The following is a 27,875-nucleotide window of genomic DNA, read 5'->3' as shown; positions in this document are numbered from 1 at the left end:
TGGAGAATGCAGGAAAATGTAGGATGTGGAACTGACAAATTAAATGGCTTATTAGATAACTGAAGGAAGAAGAGGGAAGAGAAACATTAAGCACTTAGCCATGCGGGATACTGAAGTCAGTCCTTCATGTACGTAAGCACATTTAACTGGCCCACAGATCTGAGAGGCAGATTTGATTAACTCTATTTTATAGATTAGAAAATAGGCTCAGATACTTCTTCACAAGGCAGGCCAAACCTGAAGTTAATGTGAGCAACTTTTCTAATAAAATCTAGGACAAGGAACTACACTTGCTTTGGGATAATAAGGCCAAGGTTATTATTAGACTGAATAAGATCAAAGTCCTCATTATTAGGAGGATACATTTTTCTTGAATACCAGAGTTGGTCCCCAGAAGGAAATTAATATTTAGGGTGATGAGCTATGTTGCGTTTTAGGTACATTAAGCCCAAACCAACAGCATCTCACCTATGGGCTTCAATCTACTTCTATCAAATGGACCAGAGTTCGGGCAGGGGTCAGCAAAACCAAAGCTGACAATAAATCTTTTAATACTCTGAGAATGCTGGTAAAGGGAAAATGTTCAAGACTGAGCAATGAATTGGAGGGCTGGGTCTTTATTTCTCTGTGGAGGAGAGGTAGGTTTTGAGGAAAATTGGGATGGACCCTGGAAAGGCTTGAAGGAGAGGATCTCAGCAAGAGGAAGAGGAGGAGGAGGAGGGGAGGGGAAGAGGGAAGAGGAGAAGTTTTTTGTCGTCTTTTGTCAACAAAGTTTTTGTTGTCATATTGTTTTTCAGAAAACTGGGCAATCGTTTAGGATAGCCTAATGAAAACTTAAGCAATGAGGATGTGCCCCTCCAACAGTACACGGGTGCAAGTTATCCAAACCTCAATGTCCTTATTTCTTCATATGGCTTTGGTTTTCTCCTCTAGCCCTCTGGTGAAGAGTTCCTGAGTCCAGGAATGGGTGCAACAGTGGTGGGTTTGGAGTAAGCGTGGTTCCACTCCTTGACCACTGGATGGGTATCGGCCCATGCCTCTCCTGGGGATGATAGGACAGCGAGTGCACCAAGTGGCGAAATGTCAGGTGCAGGCGGTGGCTGGCAGTTGCTGCACTCAAGAGTTATTGCTTCCTGATGAGGCCCAGAGATTCGACTGAGGTAATTCCAAAGCCCTCCACTTTTCATAGAGGGGGTCTAACATTTCAGCATTAGGTATGCGCAGGTGCTATTAGTGAGGGAGGAAAAAAAAATGTGTTGTACTGGAGTGGCCTGAGACTTGGTGTCAATCTTTCTTAAATCTTGGTGGCCCAAACCTGAATACGCTGCTATTCTAAAGCACCTTGCAGTTTTCCCATTTATGTTTTGAACAGAGAGTGCTCTTTTGTCTCCGAAAATCCCTTTGCAATGCTTGAGTGTTCCTTTTGGTTCAGTGAAGGCAAAGGCCATTTTTTATAGTGGAATGGACACATGGGACACAGCTCAAGTGCTGTGCATAATAATGCCATGGTAGACTATTTTTTAAGTTAACTGGGAGTCCAGCCTGAAATAGGTTGGAGTAGAGGTGGAGAGAAAATTCTCTTCTGTTGGTGGCTTGTAAAAGAGTGGAGAGATGACCTTGAGGGGAGTAAAGTCCTTCTGGGAGGCAATGAGCAATGGACTACGGATGATAATAGCCACTTCTAAATCTTCTGGTCTTTGCTTTCCAAATTACCCAGAGAGGGGCCACACAGTGGTCTTGTTCTACATTCCCATCATAGCTTAAAGCAAACTTTCACAATGTTCAGAGCCCATCATGGCCTGCAAATGAAGGAGGATGTCCTCGAATTCCTTGCAGCAGGAACCCACTTAAGTGGCACTAACCTTGACTTCCAAATGGAACAGTACACCTACAAAAGGAAAAGTGGTGGGATCTACATCATAAATCTGAAGAGAACCTGAGAGAAGCTTCTGCTGGCAGTTTGTGCCATTGGAGCCTTGAAAACCCAGCTGATGTCAATGTCATATCATCTGGGAATACTGGCCAGAGAGCTGTGCTGAAGTTTGCTGCTGCTACTGGAGCCACTCCCTGACGCTGGCTGCTTCACCCCTGGAAACTTCACTAAGTAGATCCAGGCAGCCTTCCTGGAACCGAGACTTCTGGTGGTTACAGATCCCAGGGCTGACCACTAGCCTCTCACAGAGGCATCTTATGTTAACCTGCCTACCATCGCTCATGTAACACAAACTCTCCTATGTGCTATATAGACATTGCTATCGCTTACAACAAGAGAGCTCACTCAGTGGGTCTGATGTGGTGGATGCTGGCCTGGGAAGTTCTGCACATCTGTGGCACCATCAGGTCCTACCTGTCTCTTCTTCTACAGAGATCTTGAAGAGATTGAAAAGGAAGAGCAGCTTCCTGAGTTCACTGCTACTCAACCTGAAGTTGCAGACTGAACTGAAGGTGTGCAGGTGCCCTCTATGCCTATTCAGCAGTCCTCTACTGAAGACTGGAGTGCTCAGCCTGCCAGTGAAGACTGTTCTGCAGCTCCCACTGCTTAGACCACTGAATGGATAGGAACAACACCGAGTGGTCTTAAGCTGCTTTTCTACAACGGCAAACAAAATGGAATAGGGTTGATGGAAATGAAACAGTTTCTTAAAAAAAAAAAAACCACAAAACTTCTAGTCTTTCTATTCTCAAACTTTCATTAACAGTCTGGTGTTGGGGTGCCTGGGTGGCTCAGTCGGTTGAGCGTCCGACTTCGACTCAGGTCATGATCTCACAGCTCGCGGGTTCGAGCCCCGCGTCGGGCTCTGTGCTGATGGCTTGGAGCCTGGGGCCTGCTTCGCATTCTGTGTCTCCCTCTCTTTCTGCTCCTAACCCACTCACATTCTGTCTGTGTCTCTCTCAAGAAATAAATAAACATTTAAAAAAATTAAAAAAAAAAACCAGTCTGGTGTTAACTGTGTTTTGGAGAATTAAGGAAGGGGCCTATGTCCACATTTAGGATTTGGTTCCACTCTCTAGGAACTGCCTCCCATATGCCCAAGCCAGAGTGGTGATAGCCACAGGTGGTTCTGGAGCTCTAGGTGGTATCTTGCACCAGAATTCCAGAACACTTTATTGAGTACAGGATGAGGCTGTAATGGGGAGTGCCTGTGTTAAGTTCAAGGAAGCCTGAAGTCTGGCCTTAACTAAATCAGAGGTAAAGGTCAAGTGTAGTCAGGGATGGATTTGTGGGGCCAGAAAAGGATTCCAGCAATGTTTGGAGGAGGGGACTGGATATTCTTGTCCCTAAATAGGGTGGGACTTTTTTCTCTTATTGATAATTAACCAGAAGTATGACCTCTAGATAACAGGGAGAGTTAATTTGCACTCCCTGCCAGCCCAGGGGTGGAGACTAGCAGGTACTAGGCCACAGGTACCTCTTGTCTTTAAGTTTCTGTGAAGCCTTCTTTGAATTATGCCCTTCCCTATCCCTCTCCAAGGTGTAGTTTTCCTTTCTCTGGCTCCTACTGCATTTTGCACACAATTATCTTGTAATTTATAATCATGTCTCTTCCAGTAAACTCGCCTCACAGGCGAGGGACTGGCGCTGGTTCTCAGATCCCGGTTCCAATCCTGCTACGCCACTAGTTAGCTTTGTGACTTTAGGCAAATTACTTAATCGCTCTGTACTTGATTTCCTGATTTATTAAAAATGGGCACAAGACTCCTCACCATCGCCTGAGGTTGCTGGGAGAAACGAACATGACAGTACGTGGTAAAGTACTAGACCTTAGGTATATGCAAACCAAAGGGCACTTAGCAGGGTAAACATTTGTTCTGACCTACCTTTATTTTGTGCCCTCAAAAAACATTTACTGAGTACCTACAGTATATTTCAGGCCTCCGGAGCGCTGGCTCCCAGGTGAGGAAGCCTCACTTGTTGTGGCCTGTGGGCCTTGTCCGGCGGGCCGTCTCGCGACTGGCTACGCCGAACAGAAAGCCCCGCCCACAGCCCTTTCGATCTCGCCAACGATTGGACCGAGACTGTTTCGCACGCATTCTGGTTGCTAGGTTCGGGATGTGGTACGGGGTGAAGCTGCGCGTGCGCAGATTGAGGACGAAGATGCTTTCCGGTCCGGCGGGAGGAGGTGACGTCAGGAGTGGTGGCAGGCGGGGGCCTCCTATAGCCCTCAGGACGTTTTATCTGTGGGCCCTCCAATCGCGTCATAAGTCGGCGACTGAGCCTTGGCGGTGGTGGCCGAGGCGGCGAAGGCGGCAGCGGCGGCGACAGCTCTGGGGTTTGCTTCTCGGGGTGTGTCGGCCGCCGCTGCTGCTTGGGCCTGGTATGTACAAATGGCTGGTTAGGATTCTCGGCACCATTTTCCGTTTCTGTGACCGGCCGGTGCCCCCTGCCCGGGCCCTCCTGAAGAGGCGGCGCTCGAACAGGTGAGAGGAGAGGGGGCCGAGCGCCAGCCTGGCTGTACTCCCTCCCCCACCCCGGGGCTCGGCCCCGAGAGCGCTGATCCAGCCAGGCAGGCCCTGCTCTGCCGAAACAGTTGGCCAGGCCAAGGCGGTGGAGGTGCGAGTCGCGGGTATCCTGGTGACGTAGTCGCTCCCTCCACGCTGTGCGATGCGGCTGCTGCTGACGGAACGAGCTAGTTGTCTTTGGAGTGCACCGTGATGGTTAGGATCTTTGATGTTCTTGTCAGAGTCCGAGCTGATTGCTGTCAAATGGGGTTTTATTGTATCTTGCTACTCTTTCGTTAGTTGAAAAGTAACAATTGAAGGAATAGTGTCTGTGTTGTGGTTCAATGTTTACACAGCACACTCCCGAGTGTCATATGTAGGCAATAAGTGCAGCTAAAGGAAGGGAGATTCATAGCTTGACCAGAGCCGTTTTGACTACAAGAATTGTTCTCTTAGCACCACAGAACAGCAGCTGTTTTGTTCTGAAACAGCTGTCAAACTGTGTGTGTGTGTGTTTTGCGAGGGAGGGAGGGAGGATGGTTCTGTGCTTTAGAGTTAGTATATGAGGGGGGAAAATTAGGTGTCTCATTTCTTTAAAAAGATCACTAGTTTGTGCTTTAAAAAATTTGGGGGAATCTAAAACTGTTCTTACTTAGTATCTACCCCTTGGTTTGTCTCATTTCATAGTGTGTACCCCTTGCTTGAGAATTAATCTAGAGAAGAAAAGACCATACCAATTCTCTACTCCCCCATCAACTTTTAGTGGCCGTGTTAATTTCATTTTTTTATTAAGCCCAGGATTATTGAAGGATAGTTTCTTGGAGCTTGAGAGAGCAGGATGATTTAATACATGAGTCTGAAAATGCAGATCATTGATGAAATAGGCTGTTGGCTACATTCCATCATGTGTTCTAGAGAAACCAAGGTTTCAACTTAGTCTTTTCTACCTTTTTGTGAGGTTGATAAGAGGATCATTTGGGAGCATGTTGTAAAGTGCCTTAAATGATGCTTAATATATTATAAGGGTGGTATTTGTTTATTCTACCTCAGCGGCCTTGTGCTGAGGCTGGTGCATGATAGGTACTTGGTACATATTTATTGAATAAGAGAATATTAATTTCCTCTCCTTGTCCTTTCTTTCTGCTGTGAATCCCTGCCAGTGAGTGAAACAATGGTTTGGAGATGAAAACCCTGTTCTTCACCACACATCCTTTATCTAAAACAATTCTTCACAATGTAAGCCATGTTTCAGTCAAAATGAAGCCAGGAGGTCTTACTGGGATGTTCAAAGTTATTAACTGAATGGTATTCTCTTGGGATTTATTCTGTTAATTTTTTTTTGGTAAAAATGATCAATTATAATTATCTTTAGAAAGATGATTATAGTATACCGTAAGCTTTTAACATTCTTGAGGTATATATAGGCCCAAAAACTTTCCTGAATTCCCCAATTTTTTATTACCACTGTAATATAGTTTCCATGATAAAAATGCAGTTAAAGGGGCACCTGGGTGGCTCAGTCGGTTAAGCATCTGACTTCGGCTCAGGTCATGATCTCACAGTTCTTGAGTTCGAGCCCCATGTCGGGCTCTGTGCTGGCAGCTCAGAGCCTGGAGCCTGCTTTGGATTCTGTGTCTCCATCTCTCTCTGCCCTTCCCCCGCTCGTGCTCTATCAAAATGAATAAACATTTTAAAAAAATGCAGTTAAATATAACACCTTTTCTGGCTAAGAACTATATTTTAAGGCTTCTTATATTGTCTGCTTCTAGTAAAGTAGAAAATGGCTTTTCTTGTGAGGGTGGGGAGATGTCATCTTTCAAAAGGAAGTTATTTGTTGTTTTAAAATCATTGCTGGAGAGAAAAAGGATATACCAGTCCTAGGCTGTCACCTATGTTCATTTACTAGCCAAATGATTTCTGGCCAATTTCAAGTTTGTACTTTAGCCAGATTACATTTTATCATTTGATAGGGAGTTTTGGGTCTCTTTCAAATAGTTTAAACAAGAGTGTTAAGTCCTCAAATGGTGAAGGCCTACTACAGAGGAGTGTTTTCTCTTCAAACATCAGTTGAGTCTCATTTTTTGACAACGTGGATGGAGGGGGTGTGTTGTATGCATATTAGGTTTACTTACAGAAATGGATATGTGTGTGTATATGTAAATATATATATTTTTTTCTCTTTTTCTTTTCAGCACTTCGTTTTCTACAGTGGACACTGATGAAATACCAGCCAAAAGACCAAGATTAGGTATTGAATATGAATTTTAAAAATTAGTTTTTTTTAGTAGGAAAAGTATATGCATGGAACAAAATTCAAAAGGTAAAAAGTTTATGCTGTGAAAAGTAAGTCTCTTTCCTGTCCCTTTTCTACTCAGTTATCTTTTCTAGGGACTGTTATCAGGGTCTTAAGTATCCTTCCAGATAGATAAGCCTGTGTGTTGAATGTGTATTTTAAAATTCTGAATCTTTCTATAAAAAAAGGTGCTTTTTATTTTTGAGGAAAAAACACTGTAAAAACTACTTCAAATTGAGTCATCTAGTTCATATAGCTGAGTGAATGAATCTAATGTGTTGCCCCAAATTGTTTACTTCTCTGGATCCAGAGGGCTAGACATAGCTTGATAGAAGAGAATAAAACTAGATTAAAGGAAAAAAGGCAAAATGAAGTGCTATAATAATATTTCCTCTGTCTCAAAAATGAATGTGAATTTTGATCTCCTCCAGATGTGGTAGTTAAGAGTAGAAATGTCTGTTAAGATTTCATTTAAATCCAGGGGCACCTGGATGGCTCAGTCTGTTGAGCGTCCAACTCTTGATTTGGGTTCAGGTCATGATCTCATGGTCATGAGTTCGAGCTCCACATCAGGCTTTGCGTTGACAGCACAGAGCCTGCTTGGGATTCTTTCTCTCTTTCTCTCTGCCCCTTTCCCTGCTGGTTCTCTTGCTGTCTCTCAAAATAAATAAAGAAAACTTAAAAAAAAAAAAAGATTTCATTTAAATCCAATGAGCAGTTATTAAGCATGTCTTACTGCTAAGCAATGTGTTAGGTTCTACAGGAAATAGAAAAATGAGTAAGACAGGGTCTCTATTTTTAAGGACCTTACAATTGTGGAGGTATATAATTATATAGTAGAGGGTATAAGGCAAGCATATAAATTATTACTAATGTCAGTAGGGATGTGATAAATGAAATAAGAAAGATAGTAACAAAATACTGTCCAATTTTCAGCTGATTAAAAGTCTCAGTAAATATTTGATGAAAGAGCTCGTGTGTAAGATGGATCGTAAAGGGTGGATGGGATATCAGCAGAGCAATAGGAAGGAAAAGCATTCTAAGCAGAGGGAACAGTATGGAAGAGTTGTGCAATTTAGGAAATAGTGAATAGAATTCAGGGGAGAAGTTGGCTAAAAAGAAGTATGTCAAATTAAAGAGGACTTTGAGTGTGAGGAATTTATATTAAATTCACTGGGACAGTGTTTCTCAAAGCACAAGATGGGTATCAGTTTAGGAAAGGATTTTAGGGGATACAGCATTTCATAGCATTAAGTAACATGTGAATTATGTTACATAGTAAAATGTTGTATCCTTTTCAGTTGTTTTTAATTTTCTGATTATTTCAAGCAGAAAATCTTGATTTAATGCTAGTATGTTTTTATTACTTGCTATTACATGGGACTCTCCCTTCTTTTAATAGGCCCACCTAGAACTTAACATTTTTATGTTTTCGTTTCTTTATAAGGCAAAGAATGTTTCTTTACATTTAGAGTAGTGGTATAAAATTACCTTTCAAATACATTTATTTAGCAAAAAACATGAGTCAATTTTAAACAAAAATATAAGTAAGGAACAGTTATTTATATAAATAAAAAACTTTGGCAGTGGTTACACCTGAAACCAACAAAACATTGTGTGTCAACTATACTTCAACAAAACAAGAAAAACAAAAGAACTTTGACGATATTATAGAAGGTTCCTTAAATAATAAGGGTAATCATCTGTTTCATGGACTTCCATGTTAAAGATCTCTCCCTCCATAATTCCATGAAATATGTATTATAATTTCTGAATTGAAATTATAGATGGGAACCAAGGGGGAAGCAGTGGGTAGAGGATATAATACTTATTGGCAGAGTTTGTAAAGGTCTACAGCACTGCATCCAATAGACCTCTCTGTGATGATGTCTGTTGAACACTTGAAATGGGGCCAGTGTGCCTGAGGAACTGAATTTAATTTTAACTAAATATAAACTTAGGTAACTACATGTGGCCACTGGCAACTGTGTTGGATAATGCAACTCTCTTAGTTGCTTTTGAGAGAGGAAGAAAGGAGGGTAAAAGAAAAGGGGAACCTTAGAATCTCAGACTTATGATCTTACAGATTAGAGGGGTTTTAAGAGATCTAACCTAGTCTAGTGTGAAGAAAGTAAGGTGGTCTTATCCCCATTATATAGGCCGTCTACTTTCTTCCTCTCCTCCTCCTCCTTCTCCTCCTCTCCTGTCCTCCTTTCTCCCCCCTCCCCTTTCTTTTTTGAGTCATTTAGATTTTTTTGGCCTAATCTCTAGGAATACTCAGATTTTGTGGTGCCTGGGTAGCTCAGTCGAGGTCGAAGCATCTGACTTCAGCTCAGGTCATGATGTCATGGTTCCTGGGTTTGAGCTCCACGTCGGGCTCTGTGCTGACAGCTCAGAGCCTGGAGCCTGCTTCAGATTCTGTGTCTCCCTCTCTTTCCGCGCCTCCCCAGCTCATGCTCTTTCTCTCTCTCTCTCTCTCTCAAAAAATGCATAAACATTAAAAAAAAAAAGGAATACTCAGATTCTGACAAATTTGTAGGAAAATAAGTATTAACAATGCTTTTTAGCATCCATTATTTAACTATGTTAGTTATTACGAGTATACTATACCCTCTGGGGCCTGAATGACAGTCTAGTGGTTAAGCATAAATCTCTAAAACTCTTACTCTTTCACTTAAGAAAACACAGCAGAGGGGCACCTGGGTGGCTCAGTCGGTTAAGCATCCGACTTCAGCTTAGGCCATGATCTCATGGTTTGTGAGTTTGAGCCCTGCATTGGGCTCTCTGCTGTCAATACAGAGCCCTCTTTGGATCCTCTGTCCTCCTCTCTCTCTCTCTCTGCCCCTCCCACGTGTGTGCTCTCTCTCTCTCAAATATCAATGAACATTAAAAAAAAAAAAAAAAACACACAGCAGAATATAAGATACATTACTAGAGGGATAATCTGGAATTTTTTTTAAGTTTATTTATTTATTTTGATAGAGCATGTGTGCGCTCACGAGTGGGGCAGGGGCAGAGAGCAAAGGAGAGAGAGAGAATCTCAAGCAGGCTCAGCACTGCTTGAGGCTTGAACCCAGGAACCCATGAGATCATGACCTGAGCAGAAGTCGAATGCTTAACTGACTGAGACATCCAGGTGCCCCATCTCCCTGTTGTTTAAGTTATTCCCCTATCTTTCTATTTCTGTTTTATATTTTATATGTCCTGGAGTGCTTGTTGTTTAAGAGCCACCATTTCAGTTTCAGGCTTTTTTTTCTCTAAAAAAATTTAGCAGAGTGTGGCTAAATTGATGGTCTCTTTCTCTCTCAAGCTAGTGGTTTAAAATACCTTAACTGGGAAATAGAAAGGAAATTGTAGACAACCAATCAACAGTGTAGGAAATGAGAAAGGGGTAGTGTCCTAAAAAGAGGAAGTGGGGCAAGTACTGAAATTTACCCTTCCCCCTTATTTGTTTACTTACTTATTTTGTAATCTTTATTTTTGGTGGCAGGGAGGGGCATCAGATCTAACATGTCTTCTCCAGTAGAGGAATAGCCTTATTTCATCAGAGATGTTTAAGAGCTACATGTTTTATACTTCACTAATTTGCACCTTGGAAGTAGCCAATGTATAATAGGCACTTAGTAAGTAGTTATTTAGGAGTGTATTGTTACCTTCCCAGGAAGTAAGAACAAACCAGTGAGTAAATTATAGTGCTTCCTGTCGGATTCTGCCACGTTTAGTGTCTATATGCTGCAGGTTAAGTTATGCCCCTATCTCTCTGGCTTATTTATTTTATATATTCTGAATAACTCATTGCTTAAAAGTGGTCATTTCAATGGGTGCCTGGGTGGCTCAGTTTGTTAAGTGTCTAACTCTCGATTTGGCTCAGGTCATGATCTCATGGTTCTTGAGATTGAGCCCCCGTGTAGGGCTCTGCTGACAGCGCAGAGCCTACTTGGGATTCTCTCTTCCTCTTTTGTGCCCCCTCCCACTTGTGCATGCTCTCTCTCTGTCTCTAAATAAACATTTTTAAAAAGTTGTCATTTTAGGACTTTTTTTATGAATTAGTATGTGATTTGCTGAAGTGATAATTTCATGTTTGTATAGCATCCCAGAAGAGATATTTTATTGAAAAACAAAAATTACGGGGCACCTGGCTGGCTCAGTTAGTAGAGCATGCGACTCTTGAACTTGAACTTGGGATTGTGAGTTCAAGTCCCATGTTGGGCCTAGAGCTTACTTTAAAAAAAAAAAAAACACCCAAAAAGCAACTCAAAAAACAAAACAAAAAAACCTCCAAATGCTGGAATGCTGGAATTTCAGTTATTCAGATAGGAGAAAAATTACTTTTACAGTTACCGTCTTATCTCAGTGATTGAAAGTAGGACTTCTAATAAAGATTGAGAGAGGCCTTTCTAAGACATACTCTTAATTTTTTGCTAGAAGTGTATTACTCTATATGTGTATGTAATCTATACTATATTTTCTAGATTATTTCATTCACCAAGTGAAAACCAGTCTCTACAATGCTGCCAGCTTATTTGGATTCCCATTCCAGCTGACCACAAAGCCCATGGTAACTTCTGCTTGTAATGGAACACGGAATGTGGCCCCTTCAGGAGAGGTCAGTGGGGATAGGGTTCCATTGGGGCTACTGATTTTTGTACTTCATCATTAAAGTTACATTTTAGAAATATTCTCTTTTTGTGGGATGTTTGGCTGGCTCAGTCAGAGAGCATGCAACTCTTGATCTTGGGGTCGTGTGTTCAAGCCCCACGTTAGATACAGAGATTACTTAAATAAATAACATTTTATTAAAAAAAAAAAAGAAATATTCTCTTTTTAGGAATTAATGAGTAGAATGACTTTTTCCCAGAAACATTGATTCCAAAAACATTCTTTTTTTTTCCCCCAGAACCATTCTTTATTAATGTTGATATAAAGGCCAAGAATTTAAAAGTTAAGAAATTATGCAGTTAAAAAATATGTATAAAGAGCTCAGCTACTAATACATCTGCTTTTCTTTTTTAAGTACTATATATAAAGAACCTAGAATTGTTATTTTGTACATAATTTTGTGAGTCTTCACCAGTTAAACCTTTGGTCTCACTAATGATGTCTCTTCTGTGAGCTAGCAAAATAATCACCAATAGAGTGATTTTTTTTATATTAAGAACTTACTTAAATTCTAAAATTTAGATACTACAGAGGTGGTTCTATTTGATTTTAAGGTATTTTCGAATTCTTCATCTTGTGAACTGACAGGTTCTGGATCCTGGAACAACATGCTGAAACTGGGTGAGGTGGTCAAAAATCTTTCTGCTTTCCTCTACCTCCTTCTGCCTCTGTTTTCTGAGTTTTGAGAATATGAAAGGAAAACACTGATTTGGGTTGGGATAAGAACATAGACATAGTCTCTCTACCATTCTAAAAATGAAATAGCTTTCTTTTAGAATTGTCATTGAATTTACTGGTTGTGTTTTCTATTTGTATTATCAGTGTCTTTAATGTGACTTAGTTCAAGGTTCATTCATAAAAAAAAAACAAATAAAAACATTTCCTGAGAGCTTACTCTGTGGTAGGCATGCGTTAAGTTATCAAGAATAACAAAATAACAAAACAATAATTAAAACTTTTCATAACAAAATATAAAACAAATAACAAAATAATTAAACCCTGCCTTTGAGGAACATCATCTGATTGGGAAGCAACTTTAAGTTTCCAGTTCTCATATTTTTATGGATTACGAATCTCCATATTATTGTTGGAGCCCAAGGTTGAATTGTAATTATTGTACATACTGTATAAAATTCTGCCATGGGGAAGAATAGGAAGAATCCAGACTCCTGAAAATGGCTGTGATCTCTGTCACACAGCATATGAAGTTTGAGAGAAAGAGAAAAAAGTTTTTAGAAAAGTTGTGGGTTCAGAGATCAAAAATAGAAGAAATTGAGGAAATGACAAAAACCTTACAGTAGTGCTACTCAAACTTTTTTAGTAAAGTATCTCTGGTAGAAGAGAAGAGCAAAGGGGAGTAAATGCATACCCCTGAGTCTGAGAATCTAGTTCCAAAAGACCTGGAACAAAAATGATACTTTTTTTTGCAGTCTTTCATTTTAGAAGCAATACAAATTAGATTTTATAATCTATTCTTATCATTTGAATATATAAATATTAAAAGTTATTTATCTTTGGGGCATCTGGGTGTCTCAGTCGGTTAAGCATCCTACTTCAGCTCAGGTCAGAATCTCACAGTTCATGAGTTTGAGCCCCTTATTGGGCTCTCTGTTGTCAACACAGAGCCTGGAGCCTGCTTCAGATCCCCTGCTCCCCCCACCCCCCACCACCTTCCCCTGCTTATGCTCTCTCTCTCAAAAATAAAATAAACATTAAAAAAAACTATTAAAAAAGTTATTTATTATTAAGTTGGACATATGGAAGGGATGATACATTTGTCTTGTGCCTGAGGTACCAACACTATGTTTCTGTGTATTTGTGTAGCCTAGTCAGAGAAACACAGGTATTCCTAGGGCACCTTTCTTGTACAGTCTCTTATCTGAAACCCTTGAAGATGGGCTTGGGAATTTAGAATCTTTCATATTTTAGATATGTTGTGTTTATTGAATATTTTTAACAATCCATTAGGATTGAACAGTGGTTCACATCAGATTTTGCAAACAAATGAATTCAGGTCAGTTTAAGTTTTGCTGCTACAGACTTAAATGAAAAAACTTTCAGTTTTAAATCTCTTTACATTTTGGAGTCCTCAGAGACTCTACACCTCTATAATAGCTCCAGCAGTGAATGGGGCTGATGAAAGTGTGGTTACTTGTTTTTGAGGTATAGTAACCATCTCATAAGTGTTGGAAGCTTCCAGTGAACTGTAGTAGCCTATAGCAAGTTTTCATTTAAAAATAACTTCTGTTTAAAAATAATAATAATAACTTCTGTTTTCTTGGGAAGAAGAAATGATTTGAACAACTCACTCAATTTGATTAGATTACAGGGAGTTTGTAATCACTGAGTTCCCCATGCTTCTTGATGGTCCCAGGATGCAAGTGAAACTTGAAGAGCTTGCCTGTGAATTTTTACGGTCTCTCTGAGGTCCAAGGCAAACTAAGCACTATTGCTTTTCCTTCAACTTTTACAATTTGTACTGGATCTCTGTGCTATATAGTAATAGAATTTGAAAGAATAGGGTATTTAGTTCTACATTGTAGTCTGCTCACAGATTTTCTAATGCAGACTGTTCACAGGTTTTTGGGTTGGGTTGTTGTTTTTTGTTTTTTTTTTTTTACAATTACAAATGCATTTTTAAAATAGGTAATAAATCTCCTAATGGAATAAGTGACTATCCAAAGATCAGAGTGACAGTAACCCGAGATCAGCCTCGCAGAGTCCTGCCTTCCTTTGGGTAAGTGTTAAATTCTGCCTTCCTGTAAATGGAAACTTATTCTTTTATGTAATCTTGTTAAGAAGTACTCCGAGTTTAGTAATTTGCCAGATATCATACAGCTGTTGAGAGATTTGAACTCAGGTGTGTGTTACTCTTTCTATATCATCATATGCTTATAGCATCTGATGTTGAAAACCTTTTAAAAAAGATTTGTTGCTCACTTCTAAACTGTATTTTTTTATTAAGTTTTTCATTTTAATTCTAGTATAGTTAACATACAGTGTTAATGTTAGTTTTAGCTGTACCATAGAGTGAGTCAACATTTCTACACATTGCTCAATTCCCCGTCATAAGTGTACTCTTTAATCCCCATCACCTATTTCACCCATCCCCCCCACCTCCCCTAAACTTAATTTTTTCCCTAAACTTTATTTTGGATGCATAATATACATATAGAAAGTGCAGAAACCTTGTTAAGTTTCCGTATACTAAACACATCAGTTTTATGAAATGTTTTTATTGCTAATTTTCTTCTCCTTTCTGTGTTCTCACTTTGTTGAATAAATAGCTGATTGTAGGGTTAAGAGAGAAAGTACAAATATCATTTTGTTATTTCTCATTTAATTCCATTACTGTCAGAGATATACTGTAGTATAATTCCAGTTCTTTAAAATTTGTTAACATTTGTTTTATGACCTGAATATGGTCTGCCTGGATGATGTTCAATGTGCACTTGAAAAGAATATGTATTCTGTTATTTTTAGGTGGAATGTTCTAGATTGCCAGTTAGGTCAAGTTGACTGATAATGTTTTACAGTCTTACTGATTTTCTTTCTTCTTCTTCTTCTTCTTCTTCTTCTTCTTCTTCTTCTTCTATTCGCTAACATTTATTGTAGAACAACATTTAATTTCCTTGCAGAGTAAACACATTCCTAGGAGACATTGTATGGCACACTATGTCTTCCAAAATTATATGTACAAATTGTGATTGATATGTTTCCACTCTAAAATTACCATTATGTGCATATAGTCTACACTGTTGTTGTAGGGAATTACCATAAGCATCAACCAGGGTCTTACTGATTTTGTACCTACCTTTTTATGGATTGATGACCAAGGAGTGTTGATGTTTTCTACTATAATTATGGATGTGTCTATTTTTCCATCTAGTTATGTCAGTTTTTGCTTCATGTATTTTGTCTTTATGTATTTTAAAACTCTATAGGGGCATCTGGGTGGCTCAGTCAGTTGAACATCTGACTCTTGATTTCGGCTCAGGTCATGATCTCATGGTTTATGAGATTGGGTCCTGTGTCAGGCTCTGTGCTGACATTGTAGAGCCTGCTTGAGATTCTCTCCCTCTCTCTCTGCCCCTCCCCCTCTTGCACCAGTTATTACCATTTTGCCTCATTTGCTTCATCATGCTCTGTCATATATACCTAATATTTTTTTCTGAAGCTTTTGAGAGTAAGTCTTAGGCTCATGCTCCTTTAATCATAAGCTCATGAGCGTGTTTATTTCTTAAGAGTGAGGACATTCACTTACATAATCACAGATTAACAAAACCAGAAAATTTAACACTGGTACAATACTATTCTATAATCTCATTAAAATTTTTCCATTATAGAGATTATTTTTTTTTCTGGTCAAGGATTCAGTGCAGGATCATGTATTACATTTAATTTTCATGTCTTTTTGATCTCCTTTAATCTGGAACAATTCCTTAGCCTTTCTTTGTCCTTGATGGCATGGATATTTTTACAGAGTAGAAGGCATTTCTTTTGTAGAACGTTCTTTAATTTTGTCTGATGTTTACTTATTATTTGTTCAAGATTATGCAGTGTTTTTTTGTTTGGTTTTTTTCGTTTTGTAAAAATACTACATCAGTGGTTTATCTTCTTTAAAATATCTCATCAAGAGGGGTATGATACCAGTTTGACACATTACTGATGACATCAGGAGAAGCAGGCTGTGTCACCAGCAACAAGGACTGGGTGGGGGCTTCATGGCTTCCATTTCTTTAGCATTCATTAATTCAGCATTCAGTGGATATTTACTGAGTGCCTTTTGGCTTAGGTCCTGTACTAGGGTACAGTGGTGAAAGGATGTCATCTCTGTTTTCATGGAATTTGAAGTTTAGTGTGGGATAGACACAGTAAACAGGGAGTCACACGAATCAGTAATGCCACTGGTGCAGGTGACTAAAGCGAGAGTGTAGTGTCTGAGGAGGGTATGTGTAATAACACACCTAAAACCAGAGTTGTGGTTGGACATGTGAGCATGAGGAAGAAGGCAGAGGCTTCCGTGTGGCAGCCCTGTTGGCTGCAAACAGACATTCCAGGGCGGAATGCTGGGGTGCCCTCCACTTTAGAGACAGATTTAACTGTTGTGAGTGGTAGTTTTCTGGTTTGCCAGGAGCAGGCTCAACCTAGGACAGACAGCTTAATCACAGGATGGTTTGGGAGATTAAATAATGGCAATTTAAGCAGTTTGGCGATAACTTTTTCTTTTTTTCTGTCTCGCAGTTTTACTTTGAACTCAGAAGGGTATAGTAGAAGACCCGGTGGCCGTCGCCACAGCAAAGGCCCTTCAGAAAGTTCTTTAACCTGGAAGCCTCAGGAACAGGTTGTAACAGAGATGATTTCTGAAGAGGGTGGCAAGGGTCTGAGGCGTCCCCACTGTACTGTGGAGGAGGTAAGCCGTTTTAGCCTGATCTCTTTTAAAAAATATTTTATGAATTTTTAGGGGAATAGATAGTATGTGTACTGGAGTACAAAATTCAAAAGGTACGAAAAGGATGTACACTGTAAATTTCCCAGTCTCCCTTTCAGTGCGCGGCCCCACCACCATGTCTGATGCTAAACAAGTAACCACTGATACTTCTGGAGGCTTCTATACATATATAAGTTAGTCAGTTTTCAGATTCTTTTTCACTGTGGGACAGAAAAAGGAATCATGCTAGAAAGAGAGGAGATTGTATTCCTTTTCACTGTTTGAATTATTTTAACTTGTTTCTTTCATAAGGTGTAATAACTGTGGCTAATTAAGAGAAGTAAATGGTGAACACGTCTGCTTTTTCCTTCCCTTTTCAGGGTACTTAGCATGATGTCTTCATCAACAGTCTTCTTTTTACTTCCCTCTTGAAATCTTTGCTTATTCTAGGAAAATTTAGAATTATTCGTGTATCCATGGCATTTCTCAGGACCATCACCTAGTGCAATTTGCTGGATGGTTTTCTGAGCCACTTAGTTCAATTTGTCTAAGAATTACTTATTTGAGGCCCAGGTGTTGTGCTAGTTGTCAGCAATTCAATTCAAATTCAATTCAGTTCAATTCAAAAATTGAATAAAATGTAGCCCCCATCCTCTCGGAGCTTGTGCCTAACTAGGTGAATCAACAGAGGCAAGCAGAGGGAGGAAGGGATGGAAGTAGGCTTCAGTACCTCTTAGGTGAGAAGTGAGAGATGAGACTGAGCAAATATATATGAGGTGCACACAGGATATATTCTAGAAATATTAGAAGGTAATATTAGCAAGGACATTTTCATTGGTTAAGTGTAATACAAAGCTAGAGAGAAGAGCCTGAGTCTCAGATTTCAGTCTTGGTCATTGACCAAGATACCCAGTGTGTGTAGGGGGAAGTTGATGACTTCAGTTTTGGGACATTGTTTAAAGTGCCTGTGAAACCGCAAGACCTGTCTGTAGACTCTTGGATATAGGTGATGGGAGTTATAAGAAGAAGGCAGGGTTAGAGACACATTTCTGTATCTTCTGTGTATCGGTGTTCAATAAATCAAGGGAGAGATGACTCAGGGAGAGAATGTAGTGTGAGAAGAGATGACAGGCAGACTGCCTGTATTTGAGGGCAGGCAGAAGGAGAAATAATTGGCAGTGGAGACTAAGAAGATAAGAAGAAATCAGGAGTGTATAGTCTAGGAAGGCAAGGTGAGGTCAGCAGGGTGAGATGCCAGAGAGAGTGGTCGAGTGACATGAGGGCTGAAGAAGTGTCTGCTGGGTCTGGCCATGGAAGTCATTGGTGACTTAGTGAGACCTGCACTGTGGAAGCTGAATGTTCTAAATATGCAGGTGGATTATTTCCGTTGAGTTTTTTGTGGTTGACAAAAAACTGCTGTCAAAAACCTAGATGCCATCTGAGTCAAGCAGGTAACACAAATGAGTGAAGTGGTCTGGAGTGAATGGCCCATCTAAGGAGAATAGCCCTACACAGCTCCACATTGTTGATTCAGTTTTTTGAAACAGGCCAGATGTTTGGATTTTTCTTTTCAGATTTATAAAGTTGGGAACTCAAAGAAATTTTTTAGATGCTGACAAACACGTTTGTGGGCGGCATTTGACCTCTTACTTTCTGTTTATGATTTAATGATAGGTTTAATGTTACAGTACTTAACTAACATGCTTTCTTTTACTTAGGGTGTTCAGAAAGAGGAAAGGGAGAAATACCGAAGGTTATTGGAGCGACTTAAAGAAGGTGGTCATGGAAACTCTGTTCCTTCTGTAACTTCAACTTATCACAGGTAGAAATGAGCTAACAAAATAAATGCTTTGCCAGACATCTTTTTCCTTATTTTTGGAGAGGGGATTGGTGAGAAGGGCTTTGTTGAAAAAAGAGGTTAGCTTTGAGAGAATTAGCCTTGTTATATGCCTGAACGTTGTATCTAGTAATGAGACACACGGCAGTGGTTTTGCAAAACAGAATTTTCTGTCAGCTTTAGACTCTTTTGTTCACATGAACTCTTGAAACTCTGATATAGAAAAGTAGAATTACAGGTTGAAGTCAGGTTCTTACTGAGCAGAGAGGTTTTTTGAACACTCCAGCACACACATTTCCCACAATCTCTTGTCTTTCTCTGTCCCTTTCTCCCTCCTTCCCCTTTTCAGCCCAGTTCTCCCTCCCACCCCAGCTTTTCTGTCAGATATACACACAGTCCCAGTGGCATGTTAGTGAATGCATTTTTGCACAATTGGAAGTCCTCCACTTCAGAGACAAGATTCAAGTCACCCCAGGTCATAGAAAGTTTTCCTTATAAGGCTTCTTGTTTGTTAATTAAATATTCTAGTGCTTTGGGCAAATAGATGACAGTGGCAGAAGGAGCTGATGTCTGGCCTTATATTAGCCTGTAAAAAAGGGACAAAAAATATATGAGCTCAGGATTGAGGCATAGGTGATAATTCTAACAAGTGGTATGAGAATACATGGTGGGGGTAGGGAAGATCCTGGAAATCATGTAACGGCAAGTTGAAGGTGAAAAAGTCACAGGACTGTCTAGCTTGTTGAATGTACAAATAGCAGAAGATTATTTGTCCAGGAATTTTAACTTGCTGTCTGTGAGCTTTTTTTTTTATTCTCTTAGGCAGAATGTTACTATTTTCTCCGTTTTGATTAGCCACTGTTGGAAGCAGCAGTATGCTTCCTGAGCTTTTGCTTTTGTCATGTTGGCAAAATCCTCAAACTATTTTGCCGTTTACAGTCCTGCTTTTATTGTATGGTTTCAGGGTCCATTTCATTATATCATTTAAAAATTTTCATCTTTTAACCTGAGTTTTATCACACTGAGGTTTTTTTAGTCAGGGTGGTGCTGGGGATTGAGAACGTCCAATTTTACAGAGAAACTGGAGGTTAGGTAACTTGGCTGAGGTATTAGGATCAGGATTACATACTCCTTGTATCCAAGTCCCAGATGTTACTATGTTGCATCCTCTCATAATTTTGAAGTTACAGGGTAATCAATAACTCCTATTTCGAGAAGCTTGTCAGTCGGAGATCATGAATATTTATGGTGGACTTTCCTTTTGTATTTGACCTTCTTCACTTTTTATGTTTCTAAGCTCTCAAAGAAGTCACATGGACACATTAAAGACCAAAGGCTGGGGGGAAGAGCAAAGTCACGGAGTCAAAACAACTCAGTTTGTTCCAAAACAATGTGAGTTCCCAGATTTAGCCCTATCTCCATGTATTGACCTTAGTTCATGTGCATACGAAATTGAGAAATGATGTGCTAGTGAAAGATGGTGTACCAAACTTTAAAACATTGTTGACCCAGGGCATTGACTTGGTCTTATTCAGTACAAGTACTTTAGTAAAAAAGCGATTTCAAGATGAAGTAGATTCATAAAATACCTCTTGATTGTTATTCTTAGCTTCTACATAGCAAGTATTTTGTGAGCCTAGAGTTAGTCTCTTAATATTTATTTTGTTAATTTCTTCATATTTCTCCACTGGCTGTTCACTAACGGCACTAAATGATAAGTGAATGTCTTGATACTTTGGAAACTGCATAAGTTGAAATTCTAGCTATATGGTTGGTTAATAAAGGAAACATTCAATCTTTTCTTTGTCATCTTCGCAGATAGAGTTGTTGAAACAAGGGGACCTCTATGCTCAGTGAGAAGTGAGAAGAGGTACATGGTTCAGTTCATTCTAAGTTTTCTTTTGATGGATTATTTTCTTTGTAAGCTATTTTTATGAATAACTATGTCTAAAGACTTCTGAACTCTACTCAGCTCTGGTAGCTGGTTAGCATATATGGGTACACGGGTAGCTGTTGTGTCTAATGCCCACCCTAGCTCAGAGGGTGCTCTTCTCTTCTGGGCTTTAGGGGTTGGGAGATGCAGGCAGGTACCACTTGGATAGGAGTGTGGTTGTGGTAGGCATCTTTAGGCATTAGCACCTCTAGTATAAAAACAGTGAAGGCAGTTCTGTGTGCCCTTAGTATTTTGGATGATAGTTCCTTGATAACAGAGTTTGGGGTAGACTATGGGCCATTGTCCAAATCTGGTCCACCTGCCTATTTTTTTAAGTAAAGTTTTATTGGAACACATTCATGCTAATTCATTTACATGTTGTCTGGCTGCTTTTAAGCTATGATGGAAGTTGAGAAAATGTGACAAAAATTCTAAAACTTGGGGCACCTGGCTGGCTCAGTGGTAAAGCATGTGGCTCTTGATCTTGGGGTCCTCAGAGTCGTGAGTTTGAGCCCCATGGTGGACATAGAGATTACTTAAAAAACCCACAAGACTTGCAAAGCCTAAAATATTGACTATCTGATCCTTTTTCAGAAACTTTGCTGACTCTTGGTTTAGAGGACTATACAAACTCAAGGCAGTTTTTATTTACAAATTATTAAGTCTTATTTCTAAAACTAGTGTATCATTTACAGGTTAAAATTAATCCAGTCTAGAGGTGCTTGGGTGGCTCAGTCAGCTAAGTGTCCGACTCTTGATTTCGGCTCAGGTCATGATCTCATGGTTTGTGGGTTTGAGCCCAGTGTCGCACTCTGAGCTGACAGCATGGAACCTGCTTGGGATTCTCCCTCTCCCTCTTCCTCTGCCCGTTCCCCACTTATACTCTCTCTCTCTCTCTCTCTCTCTCAAAATAAATGAATAAACATTAAAAAGTATATATCCAGTCTATACTCTCCCAATTTTTTTCCTCAGGTGTTGTTCAAAGGGGAAAATTTCTGATACAGAGAGGACAGTTGGACTCAGACTTGAAAATGAAGGTGTAAGTGGAAACCCTAGTTCAATGTTATATCATTTTACTCTTTCAGCTGATTCACGTTAAAGCTTTGGTGCTCATGACAAGTAAGAAAGATGAAAAATATTACTTTGATTTCTAATTTTGTTGTTTTCTTTGAAAAAGCAGCAGGCATTGAAGATACACAACTTCTGGCTTCCTTCTGAATTCCTGGGGTTTTACCTTTGTATGGTAGCCACCTTTTTTTGTGAGAGAGACCAACTTGCCTCCATCCAAACCCTTATCTGTGTTGCCTGGCTTCTTTTGGAGAATTTTTAAAAACCATATGTCTCTAGCAAAAATAGGTTCAGGATTTCTTTTCAGAGTCAAGATCTCAGATTTATTTGAAAATATTAGCAGTCTTAGGCTTAATTGGATTTAATGTTTTTCTATGTAAGTATTGGAACAAAAAGTGTTCTAGTGATCCCCATACCAACACTAACATTTTAAACAATAGTAGTAGAGTGCTTTGCTAAACACTCTGTATCCAAAAGAAATACATTACTAAATTAAATGCGAGCTTGAAGTTTTAGATTACTTCACATTTTAGATACATGGAAATGCCAGAGTTTAGGACACTGATTGATGTGAAGTACCAGTATAATCAAGTTTTTCTTCTCCCATTAGACCTTTTTGTAAGAATTAGTCTGAAGGCTAAGTCATTCGTTAAGTTCTAGGTCTCAGAACTTCCCCATCCCCAGTAATTTGGAGTGAAGCCTTTTGTATTGAGTTAGCATTTATCACCTATGGAGCACAAACTGAAAGAAGAGAGGAACTAAGCCTGAGAGAGGAAAGAGAGGGAGCATATTTGGAACCTGGCTAAAAACTACGTCCTGCTGGGGCGCCTGGGTGGCTCAGTCGCTTAAGCATCCAACTTCAGCTCAGGTCATGATCTGGTGGTCCATAGGTTCGAGTCCCTCGTTGGGCTCTGTGCGGACACCTCTGAGCCTGGAGCCTGTTTTGGATTCTGTGTCTCCCTCTCTCTCTGCCCCTCCCTGGCTCACACTCTCTCTCTTTCTCTCAAAAATAAATAAACATTAAAAACAAAACAAAACAAACAAAAGAACCCAACTATCTCTTGCTTCTATTCTTGCTTAACCTGAAGGCTTTCCTCCCCGGGAATGTGGGGAGGGGCCAGCAGCTGCTAGTTTCCTAGGACCAGTATACCTGGCAGTCAGCTAGAGTGAAGAGTACAGGCTAAGCATGTTGAGACTAGTGTGGTCCTAGTCTGAAGCTGTATTTGTAACTCAGTTTCTTAATTTTAAAAGTTGGTCTACTAGATAACTGAAATTTAATATTAAACATTACATAGGGTCACAATATGGAAGGGTATTGTCAGAGTTTCTGGAATGTCGGCAGAGTTCTATTTGTTGACCCAAATGGCGCTTACATAGGTGTTAATTTTACAAAAAATTAAGTGGTACATAAATGTACATTTTTCTATATGAGTAATTATTTTTCTTAAAAGATGAAATAGAACAAGTTTACTTATTATAAGGATCGTAATGCTTTATTCTGAGTGATGGGATTATGGGTCTTTTTTTTTTTTTTGCTTTTTTTAAACATTTCAGAATGTCCTATAACCGTCTTATTTTTCCACTGGCATAAGAGAGCTGAAAATACTTTCCTTGCTGCCTCCAGGGAAAGTGATGAGTGTTCTGTTTCATGGTTTGTAATTGAGGTGTCCTGTGAACCTTAGGTCTTGAACATTTTTTTGTTTCACCTTGCAGAGATAGATACACAAAATCTCCTTTACTTACTTGGGAGATTTGCTTTCTCTCTTCTTTCAGGATAATGGCACTATTTTATGTTTCGTGTGTTATGTATGTTTATATGTGTAAATATCAAACATGTCAATAGAATATAGAAACTTTTTTGATCAGAGGAGGGGACACCAACTGGAACCTGACCTATCCGAAGAGGTGTCAGCCCGACTCCGCCTGGGCAATGGGAGCAATGGCTTACTCAGGAGGAAAATGTCAATACTTGAGACAAAAGAAAAACATTGCTCGGGCAAAGAGAGGGATAAAAGGATGGATGATCTTCTTGAACTTACAGAGGTATTATTTCTTGTGTTGATCAGAATAAGAGGTGTGTTTTTAAGTAGCCCCAGTTATTCAAGACTTGAACAAATGTTTTGTTTTGAGGCGTTTCTCCAGGCTAGGGATGAGTGTATGAAACAAATCAGGCCTAAGGGCTGTCCAGTCACTGGTTACATTGATCATTAGTGATCTGTGAAGGTGGCCTAAAGGATCAGATTAACGTTCAGCAAATGTGAGCAGACATATGTGTCACATATCTCGGAATATAATGGGTTCTTTGTAGATTTTTTTCCCTAACCTTCAAATATTTTGGGTTACATAGTATGAGTTTAGCATTAGAAATGAGTCCGTTGTAGTTTTTAAAAGTGATTAGTGAAAAACTAAGGAAATGAAAATAGTTGTAAATTCTCATTTTAAAGGTGAGCCCACATTGTGGCTTATTTTCCAATGTTGTATTGGTAGGTGGTAGTCAGTCCTAAGCAGTGAGTATCTGTTGAGCACCTACTGTATGTTGGACATGCAAGTAGAGAGATCCATAAAATAGCACAATTGTGTGTAGTGGGAGAAGCAGGATTTAAAATACTTGAATGAAAATAATTTCTATTGGGTTTATAGATTCAGTCTCAGTAGCTTGAATATGCGTTTATCTGTGTAATTCTTCAGAGTAAAGAAGCCATCTATTCAGTGAGGACTCAGTTGCTGGACCAGTGCCTTGTTTTCCAGTTTCTCCCTGTTTGCTTATTTCCTTCATTTCCAAACTGCATAGTATCATCTCTTACGGGTCCTAATTTTATTACTTTGCTATGTTTAAATAAAAGTTTAGTAGGTAAATAAGGAAAGTGTCAAAATACTTTAAGAGTATTGTGAAAGGAGCAAAGACTAGAAAGTTAGACACCCCTGGGTTCCAGGCTGGGCTCTTAATAACTGTGAACATGTAACCTAAGTTCTCTGAGCTTTACTTCTTATGTAAAATGGTGATAATACTTTCCCCACAAGCAGGGATTAATGATGTGCTTCAGCATCTGGTACCATGTTTGGCTCAGAGTGCTCAGTAAATGGTAGTGAGATCATTGAAATTATAAATATAAATGTTATTACCAAATTATTGTTTCCAGAAGCTAGTAATTGAACTAACATTTTTTATAACCATTAGTAAGTCTACTTTGTATTACAGAGATGAAAAGCTTTTTTAAATTTCAGACTTTTGAAATCTGACTGTTGGTTCTATTTAAAATACAACCTCTGGACTTTCTAATTCAGGACATGGAAAAGGAGATCAGTAATGCCCTAGGTCATGGCCCACAGGATGAGATCCTAAGTAGCGCTTTCAAGTTGCGAATCACTCGAGGAGATATACAGACCTTGAAGAACTATCATTGGCTCAATGATGAAGTAAGTTGTCTCTCCCTCCCCTCCCTGTTCTGTCATTATGCTTAACCGTTACTGTCCACAGCCAAAGTGATTTCTACCCAGTTATAATAACGCACTTTTAGTTTCATTTAAAACAGAAACACTTCATGGGGTGCCTGGGTGGCTCAGTTAAGGTTAAGTAGGTTAAGTGTCCTACTTCGGCTCCGGTCATGATCTCACAGTTTGTGGGTTCGAGCCCCGCCTTGGGCTCTGTGCTGACAGCTCAGAGCCTGGAGCCTGCTTCAGATTCTGTGTCTCCCTCTCTGTCTCTGCCCCTTCCCTGCTCATGCTCTATCTCTCTTTCTCCCTCAAAAATAAATAAACATTAAAGCAAAACAAAACAGGGGCACCTTGTCATGATCTCACAGTTTGTGAGTTTGAGCCCCACATCAGCACATCAGGCTGTGTGCTGACAGTGTGGAGCCTGCTTGTGATTCTCTCTGTCTGTCTGTCTCTCTCTGCCCCTCTCCTCCTCTCAAAACAATAAAAAAAATAAATAAGTAAAAAACCAGAAACATTTCAAACCTTAAAATGGTAGTCAATTCTGATTGTTTGTTGCCTTTAATTAATAATGGTTCCCTCTTCTGCATCGGTGCTTTGTTTCATCCACCACTTCATTTACCAGTAGTTTTCAGTACATTTTTTTTTTTTTTTACAGATTGATTTATTTGTTTTTAAGTAAACTCTATGACCAACATGGTGTTTAACTCACAACCCTGAGATCAAGAGTCAACATGCTCTATAGACTAAGCCAGCCAGTGACATTTTGATAAACCTTGAGTGTAGCTGATGAGTTGAAGGAAGCAGCAAGTGATACTTCATTTTAGACGAATTCTTATAAGAGCCATTTTATCTTTTCAATGATAAATAGATTGATCATTGTGCATAAATGTATATGTAAAATGTCTTTTTTCTTTATTTGTGCAATAACTGCAAAAATTTGCCTAATTGTCGTCTTGTATCCTTACATACTTAGCTAAAATGAGTTTTTACTTCTTGCATGTTTTCTAGCTTTCCTTTCCCTAACTCCCCAAAGTCCCTGCATTTTCCCCCTTTGCCTTCCTCCTCTCTCCGCCAATGACTAATGACCCATAAACACATTCTTGTAAAACTAGAATTTTTGTTTTACATTATAAATGTTATATATTTATTATAGAACATTAGGAAAATACAGGAAAGGTGAAAGAAAAATATCATTCAAAAGTGCCACCAAAGATAAACAAAATGTTAATGTTTAGGTATATTTTCTTCCTGTTAATATTTTTATATATAGTAAAATTTATAAATAGTAAGATTCAGTTCTGTTTCATATTTTGCATATTATTGTGTGTGATATAGTTACATACACCTTTTCATTATTGCAGACTTTCTCCTTGAGTTCCTTCCCATGGCTCTCTTACTCACATGGTTCAAAAGTACAATTTCACTCCTTCTTAGTCCCTCCCATTTTGCCCTGGTTATCTTTTATTTTCCATTTTCTGCAGTAAATGGCCCTTTCATCCCCATCTCTAGTACCTTCTTTTCTTGGAGCTTCTTATCTCCAATTCATCCTAATTCAGTTAGGTAGAAATGTAGTTTGGGTAATGTACTTGCTGTGTTCTGATGTTTACTCCCTTGGTATTACAGGTCATTAATTTTTACATGAATCTTCTGGTGGAAAGAAACAAAAAACAAGGGTATCCAGCACTTCATGCATTCAGTACTTTTTTCTATCCCAAATTAAAGTCTGGTGGTTACCAAGCAGTGAAAAGATGGACCAAAGGGGTCAATCTCTTTGAACAGGAACTTATTCTGGTGCCTATTCATCGGAAGGTACATTGGAGCCTGGTGGTAAGTTGAGAGGGGTAATTGTTGGAGTTTATATAATGGCTGTGTTCCCTTCCCTCCCCTTCCTTCCCCTTCCCTCCCCTCCTCTCTTCTTGTAAATGTTTATATATTGGGGTACCTGGATGGTTCAGTCGGTCAAGCGTTCCACTCTTGATTTGGGCTCAGGTCATGATTGAGCCCCATGTCAGGCTCTGTGCTGATAGTGCAGAGCTTGCTTGGCATTCTGTCTCTCCCTGTCTCTCTGCCCCCCACTCCCACTCTCTCTCTTGAAAGAAACTTTAAAACAAAAAATAAATAAATAAATAATAAATGTTTATTTACTTATTTTTGAGAGAGAGAATCCCAAGAGGCTCCATGCTGTCAGCACAGAGCCTGATGTGGGGCTTGAACCCACAAATCATGAGATCTTGACCTGAGCTGAAACCGAGAGTCAGACGCTTAACTGATTGAGCCACCCAGGCACCTCTGTAATAGCTGTTTTCTTGGATAAGGAAGTCTACCCTTTTCTGTCCAGTTAAAGTCCAGTAGTACATATAAAGTGTACTCTGTAGAGTCCTTTTTTGTTCTTGAGTTGAACAGCTTAGAAAACTAGATGGCATACAGGAAGACAGGAAAGGGTTTTAGTAACACATATGTGCTCTTTATTTGATTTCCTTAGTTTTGTTTACAAGAAGGTACAGATTTATTATAGAAAAGTACAGATATAAAGCAAAAAGCAAAAAAAAAAAAATCTCTTCATTTTGAGAAGACCACTAATGTTTTGGTAAATTTCTAGGCTTTTTTCCAGGAATTGAAATATATAACTTTATAGAAATGAAGCTCATATCATCTGTGATATTTTATAAAAAATGTGTCTTAGACATCCATTTATGTTGATATGTGTATTGACTTTTTAAAAGAGGCTTTATTTTTAGAAATAAAATTCTCCTGTTGTGGTTAAGATGTTTCTGGA

The 27,875-nt window shown here is 39.3% G+C and overlaps 1 protein-coding gene and 2 long non-coding RNA genes across 7 annotated transcripts in view; 2 read left to right on the top strand and 1 right to left on the bottom strand.

Moving 5' to 3' along the window:
• The window catches only part of LOC113599859 (uncharacterized), a 58,939-nt gene extending 56,006 nt beyond the window's left edge, over window positions 1-2,933 (top strand). Inside the window, exon 4 of the long non-coding RNA XR_008297773.1 lies at window positions 798-2,933. This is a non-coding gene — a long non-coding RNA (uncharacterized LOC113599859). The remainder of the gene's footprint in view (window positions 1-797) is intronic.
• On the bottom strand, window positions 759-4,037 carry LOC128315225 (uncharacterized). The gene is made up of 2 exons (XR_008297774.1): window positions 2,348-4,037; window positions 759-1,888 (listed from the first exon to the last, which is right to left on the bottom strand). It is a non-coding gene; the product is annotated as an uncharacterized LOC128315225 (long non-coding RNA).
• An 84-nt stretch (window positions 4,038-4,121) lies between these two features.
• Window positions 4,122-27,875, top strand: part of SENP2 (SUMO specific peptidase 2) — a 44,440-nt gene continuing 20,686 nt past the window's right edge. For 2 of the 5 annotated variants that reach the window (XM_027061252.2, XM_053221112.1), the window contains exons 1-13: window positions 4,125-4,419; window positions 6,633-6,688; window positions 11,206-11,339; window positions 11,947-12,013; window positions 14,039-14,129; window positions 16,637-16,805; window positions 18,542-18,645; window positions 19,958-20,052; window positions 20,479-20,530; window positions 21,566-21,632; window positions 23,528-23,704; window positions 24,947-25,078; window positions 26,723-26,926. In XM_027061252.2, coding sequence (XP_026917053.1) covers window positions 4,319-4,419; window positions 6,633-6,688; window positions 11,206-11,339; window positions 11,947-12,013; window positions 14,039-14,129; window positions 16,637-16,805; window positions 18,542-18,645; window positions 19,958-20,052; window positions 20,479-20,530; window positions 21,566-21,632; window positions 23,528-23,704; window positions 24,947-25,078; window positions 26,723-26,926 — 1,449 coding nt within the window. In that variant the 5' untranslated portion in view covers window positions 4,125-4,318. The other 3 variants (XM_027061253.2, XM_053221111.1, XM_027061255.2) reach the window with 3 other exon arrangements.

Source organism: Acinonyx jubatus, chromosome C2, assembly GCF_027475565.1.
Source record: "Acinonyx jubatus isolate Ajub_Pintada_27869175 chromosome C2, VMU_Ajub_asm_v1.0, whole genome shotgun sequence".
Classification (NCBI taxonomy): Eukaryota; Metazoa; Chordata; class Mammalia; order Carnivora; family Felidae; genus Acinonyx; species Acinonyx jubatus.
The sequence above is the reverse complement of the archived record's forward strand: the minus strand, read 5'-3'. Positions and strand labels throughout refer to the sequence as shown.